A 6,450-nucleotide genomic window follows, 5' to 3' on the forward strand; every position below is an offset into this window, starting at 1 on the left:
ATGCGCGATCTGTCAGAAGACAGAAACTTTGGTAACACTTTAGAATAATGGTCATTAGTTAACATTAGTTAATGTATGAACTAACCCATGAGCAGTACATTTGTTACTGTATTTGTTCATCTTTGTTAACGTTAGTTAATATAAATCCAGCTGTTCGTGTTAGTTCACACTGCATTAACTAATGTTAACAAGATTTTAATAAGAAATTAACATTAACTAATAATGAACTGCACTTATAAAGCGTTTATTAATCTTTGTTAATGTTAACTAATGACCATTATTCTAAAGTGTAAGCAAAATTTTGTATGATTTTGCTTAGAAAGCCTTTCTGTAAAGCTACACTGTGTAACTGTTTTAGTTTATTCTTAGCTAAAAACACTTAGTTCTTTCAGAAATATATGTGCTCATTAATGTATATTTACTTCTTTCAAGTAATAAAGTATTCTGGTAAGTTTATAATATGCCATTGTAAACACATACGGGTGAGGGTTTGAATGCGGGTCGCCATGTTGATCCTCCATCTTGAAAGTACATTAGCCAAAGAGGGACATTCCCGTAAATTCAAGCTTTGCCTTTGGTGTTTTAACACTCGATGGCTCCGTGACGAATGTGGACGAGGTCGAGCTGGAAGCCATGTTAATCTTGGACTAAATCAGCCACCGTAGGAGATAAAACCAAATCGGAATTGAGAGGAACAGAAACTAATATTCACTGGATGGTCATAATCAAGTTCACCACTAGATGGAGGAAAATATCACACAGTGGAGCTTTAAGTGCTGTGGGAGCATTTCAATGAGCATTAGAGGAAGCGTTACATGGACGTAGGAAAATTAAGACCAGTTTAAAATGATTTAAGACCTAGAACTCAATACTTCAGCGAATTTAAGACTTTTAAAGGCCTTATTTTGATAATTTTGATCTATTGGTGCAGACTTTCAGGTGTGAAAACGCCCTTAATTGTCAGTTCAGTGTTAATGTATGTACTGTATATGTAAAGTGTTAGCATTAAATAATAATAATAATAATAACAATAATAATAATAATAATAATAATAATAATATCCACTGACCTGCCCCAGCGGCCGACAGCAGGTGTTCCCCCGCGCTCAGCTCCGTCTCTCGGCCCTCTCTTCTGTACGCTTTAATTGCATTGTAACTACCAATAAAAAAACAAGTTATCACACCATTAACACTCATTCAACAGTCATTAAACACACACTATATTCCCAAACGCGCTGTGACGCCTGCCTTTCCACACCCATTCTCCATCCGTAGGGGTTTAATATGAGTCGGCCCACCCTCTGCACCTTTCACCCCTGAAAAACAACCCCACCCCATAATCCCCCCTCCACCAAACTTTACACTTGACACAATGCAGTAAGGCGAGTGCCGTTCTCCAGGAAATATGCTAATTCATGCTAGCAGTGTGTTATAACATGTTAACCAACTGCTACATCTAGCAAGCAAAATGCTAAATAAGATTAGCAATATACGTTAATTCACGTTAACAACATAATTTATGTTAAATGCTAATAAAATGCCTATTTCATGCGTTTTAATACATGTTAGCAGTGTGTTAAACAATGCTAACAAAATGTTAAATAAGGTTAACAATATGCTAAATCAGGCTAGTAACATGCTAATTCGTGCTAACAACATAATTCATGATAAATGCTAAAACATGCTAACAAAATACCTATTTCATGCTAGCGATATGTAAAAAAATGCTAATCCATGTTAACAGTGTGCTAAAACATGCTAGCAAAATGCTAAATAAGTTTAGCAATATGCTAAATCAAGCTAATAACATAATTCATGATAAATGTTAAAACATGCTAACAAAATGCCTATTTCATGCTAGCGATGTGTTAAAAAAAGTTAATTCATGCTAGCAGTGTGCTATAACATGTTAACCAAATGCTAAATCTTGCTAGCAAAATGCTAAATAAGATTAGCAATATGCGTTAATTCCCGTTAACAACATAATTAATGCTAAATGCTAACAAAAAGCCTATTTCATGCGTGTTAAAACATGTTAGCCGTGTGTTAAAACATGCTAGCAAAATGCTAAATAAGGTTAGCAATATCAGGCTAGTAACATGCTAATTCGTGTTAACAACATAATTCATGATAAATGCTAAAACAAAATAAATGCCTATTTCATGCTAGCGATGTGGTAAAAAATGCTAATTCATGCTAACAGTGTCTAAAACATGCTAGCAAAATGCTAAACAAGGTTAGCAATGTGTTAAAACAAGCTAATTAATGCTAGCAGTGTGTTAAAACATGCTAAAAAATGTTAAATCTTGCTATCAAACAACTAGCATGTTAATTCATATCAACAACATGCTAAGACAAAGTATTAAAACATGCTTGGTCATGCTAGCAATGTGCTAAAACATGCTAATTCATATACTTATATATAATATATAAATAAAATAAGTACATACAAGAAAAAGTAGAGCCCCCATGATGCTCCAGCGCCCCAGACATTGGGGGTGACCCCTTGGTAAAGGCCCCGGAGCCCCTCCTGCTGCCAGACGCTCCTCATGCAGTGCAGAATGCTGGTGTATTTGGGTCTGAGGTCCAGCCCATCACTCACTGCAACAGGAGAGAGTCAAACACTGGACAGCAGACACTCAGCCTCCACAATCTGCTTTAGTCTGGCCTATTCACTGAGGAAATCTTAAAGCCCTACGCAAGTCTAGTTCTGGTAGATCTCGGACCCGGCGCAGATGTAGGAGTAGCGTAAACTCAGGTGAGAGGAGCAGAGGTGGACAAAGTACACAACTCTATTACTTGAGTAAAAGTAAAAGTACTGCTGGTCAAATATTACTCCGTTACAAGTGAAAGTTCTAAAAACAGATTTTTACTTAAGTAAAAGTACAGAAGTATTTGTTTTTAAAAGTACTTAAGTATCAAAAGTAAATTTCCTTTTTTATGTCAATGCATTATTTTATTATTGTAGTATAAATGCACATTATGCCACCAAGGTGGTTTAAGCCAGTCAGTGATGCTCCATCCGACATGCTAACATACGACTACCTTAAACTCATTTCTTTACATTTGTATAGTGTTGTTACTTTTATAGAAGTATTGAAATTTTCAATTTCTTGTAGCCTATAAAAGTTACAAAGCTGCTGTCACTTTAAGGCTGAATGCATGGACCCTATACACTGATACGCATCCAATATTCTCCCAACTGTTTACTCATCTCTTTCTCCCAGACATCTACATTTTTTAACATTTTATGAGACATGCATCAAAGTGTATGCCAACTAAACTAATCTTTTGAGAAAACTAAAACATACTTTTTAATTATGGCCATGGATGCACACACTGTGCCAAGGAATCGTCTTCTTCCATTTTGCTATAAACTGACCAGTGTTCAAAAAATGTTGGGAAACTTCACATGACCCTATACAAGAGTGATTACGGATAGGCTGTCTGCAAAAATTAAAAAAAAAAACTTTTAAACTTTTAAATCCTCCACTGACTTTTAAAGCTGCTACAGAAATGACTTTCGAATTTGATAGAAATGTAGTGGAGTAAAAAGTACGATATTTGTCTTTCAAAAGTAGTGAAGTTAAAGTAAAAGTATCCCTAAAAAATAATACTCCAGTAAAGTACAGATACTCAAAAAGTGTACTTAAGTAGAGTACTCAAGTAAATGTACTTAGTTACTGTCCACCTCTGGAGAGGAGACGCCACTCGTTTTTTTATTTAATACCCATAAATCATAAGTAGTGTCTCAGAATAAGCCGTTTTCAGTTTCAGTGAACGCCTGACAGACTCCTCCCCTATTAGCATAGACCCCGCCCATGACTGCTGATGGACTCCTCCCTATTAGCATAGACCCCGCCCACAACTGACAGACTCCCCCCATTAGCATAGACCCCGCGCATGACTGCTGACAGACTCCTCCCCTATTAGCATACACCCGCCCATGACTGCTGATGGACTCCTCCTTATTAGCATAGACCCCGCCCATGACTGCTGACAGACTCCTCCCCTATTAGCATAGACCCCGCGCATGACTGCTGACAGACTCCTCCCTATTAGCATAGACCCGCCCATGACTGCTGACAGACTCCTCCCCTATTAGCATACACCCGCCCATGACTGCTGATGGACTCCTCCTTATTAGCATAGACCCCGCCCATGACTGCTGACAGACTCCTCCCCTATTAGCATAGACCCCGCGCATGACTGCTGACAGACTCCTCCCTATTAGCATAGACCCGCCCATGACTGCTGACAGACTCCTCCCCTATTAGCATAGACCCGCCCATGACTGCTGATGGACTCCTCCTTATTAGCATAGACCCCGCCCATGACTGCTGATGGACTCCTCCTTATTAGCATAGACCCCGCCCATGACTGCTGATGGACTCCTCCTTATTAGCATAGGCCCCACCCATGACTGCTGATGGACTCCTCCTTATTAGCATAGACCCCGCCCATGACTGCTGATGGACTCCTCCTTATTAGCATAGACCCTGCCCACGACAGCTGACAGAGTCCCCTCATTAGCATAGACCCCGCCCACGACTGACAGACTCCCCCTCATTAGCATAGACCTAGCCCACGACTGACAGACTCCTCCCCCATTAGCATAGACCTAGCCCACGACTGACAGACTCCCCCCCATTAGCATAGACCTAGCCCACGACTGACAGACTCCTCCCTCATTAGCATAGACCCCGCCCACGACTGACAGACTCCCCCTCATTAGCATAGATCCCGCCCACGACTGACAGACTCCCCCCCATTAGCATAGACCTAGCCCACGACTGACAGACTCCCCCCCATTAGCATAGACCTAGCCCACGACTGACAGACTCCTCCCCCATTAGCATAGACCTAGCCCACGACTGACAGACTCCTCCCCCATTAGCATAGACCTAGCCCACGACTGACAGACTCCTCCCCCATTATCGTAGATCCCGCCCACGACTGACAGACTCCCCCTCATTAGCATAGATCCCGCCCACGACTGACAGACTCCTCCCCCATTCGCATAGACTCCGCCCATGACAGCTGACAGACTCCCCCCTATTAGCATAGACTCCGCCCACGACTGCTGACAGACTCACCCTCATTAGCATATATTCCGCCCATGACAGGCAGACTCCTCCCCCATTCGCATAGACCCCGCCCACGACTGCAATGTCACGTGAGCGCGATAGAGATGATAATCAAATCCAAACAGATGTTTTAGTTTTTCTAGTATCGGAGGCACAAGCTGTACAGGCTCCGCCCTCTTCTGGATAAGGGGGCGGCGCAGCAGCTCATTTGCATGTAAAGACACATGTACAAAAACAGCATGTTTTTCCTTCCCCTCAAACATGGGCATTTACAACATGGCATAAAGTATGGTCAGTGGGGTATTTAGAGCTGAAACTTCACACATTCTGGGGAACCTGAGACATTTATTGCATCTGGTAAAAAAGAGGCATTACAGACCCTCTTTATAAACATACCTGCGAACCTGATCTTGACCAGATCCAGCGGGTGCAGCGCCAGGGTGGACGCCACGCCTCCACTGAGCCCGGCCAGCAGACTCTCGACCCGCACGTGGCTGAAGAGCCTCCGCAGGGACGGGGCCGGAGGGGCAGGAGAAGAGCCCGGAGCGGAGCCCGGAGAACCCGGAGCGGAACCCGGAGCGGGACCAGAGCTCATGACCGCTCCTGTGCTGCGGTCCCACACACAAACTCACCCGCTGTCACTCCAACACACTCCACTATAGTTTCATACCAGTTCTAGAAGTGAAGAACTATCACAGATGCTATCACAGATAAGTTTCAGAAATAATCAACAGTCTACGACCTTACCGGTTAATGTCAGATACGGTGACAGCAGCGAAACATGCTGAAACTGGAACATGGCGCTTTACACAACACAAACTGCGCATGCGCAACATTACCATTTCAAAATAAGAGCGTTTGCGGAGCACTTATACCCTAGCTAGCCGAAGTAATATTAAAATATTAAGATAAAAAATAAACAACTGTGTAGTTTCTAATCACTAATCACACATATCATGACAGTATATTAATTATTTATGTTTCAGAACATTTGGAAATATGCTGAAACTGGGACATGGAGATTTTCACAACACAAACAATTGCGATTTCAAAATAAGAGTCTTTGATGAGCATTACTCTATTGGAAATAATATTTAAATACTACACTAAAAATAAAATTGTGTGTGTGTGTGTGTGTGTGTGTGTGTGTGTGTGTGTGTGTGTGTGTGTGTGTGTGTGTGTGTATTATGTTTGTACTAATCACACATATAATGACAGCATATTAATAATTTATGTATCACAAATTCTGGAAATATGCTGAAACTGGGACATGGCGATTTACACTACACAAACAAATGCGGTTTCAAAATAAGAGTCTTTGATGAGCATTTACTTTATGTAGTTTCTAATCACTAATCACACAT

General features: G+C 41.4%; 1 protein-coding gene across 5 annotated transcripts in view; it reads right to left on the reverse strand.

Annotated features, from left to right (window-relative positions):
* The window catches only part of slc25a32b (solute carrier family 25 member 32b), a 23,866-nt gene extending 17,957 nt beyond the window's left edge, over window positions 1-5,909 (reverse strand). For 2 of the 5 annotated variants that reach the window (XM_079836927.1, XM_079836931.1), the window contains exons 1-4: window positions 5,834-5,909; window positions 5,483-5,761; window positions 2,450-2,600; window positions 1,070-1,155 (exon numbers count right to left, since the gene is read on the reverse strand). In XM_079836927.1, the coding sequence (XP_079693053.1) occupies window positions 1,070-1,155; window positions 2,450-2,600; window positions 5,483-5,681 (436 nt within the window). In that variant the 5' untranslated portion in view covers window positions 5,682-5,761; window positions 5,834-5,909. Of the gene's footprint in view, window positions 1-1,069; window positions 1,156-2,449; window positions 2,601-5,482; window positions 5,776-5,833 lie in introns of all 5 variants that reach the window. The other 3 variants (XM_079836928.1, XM_079836929.1, XM_079836930.1) reach the window with 3 other exon arrangements.
* Window positions 5,910-6,450: the final 541 nt, after the last annotated feature.

This window comes from Gobio gobio, assembly GCF_949357685.1.
Source record: "Gobio gobio genome assembly, chromosome: 15".
NCBI lineage: Eukaryota > Metazoa > Chordata > Actinopteri > Cypriniformes > Gobionidae > Gobio > Gobio gobio.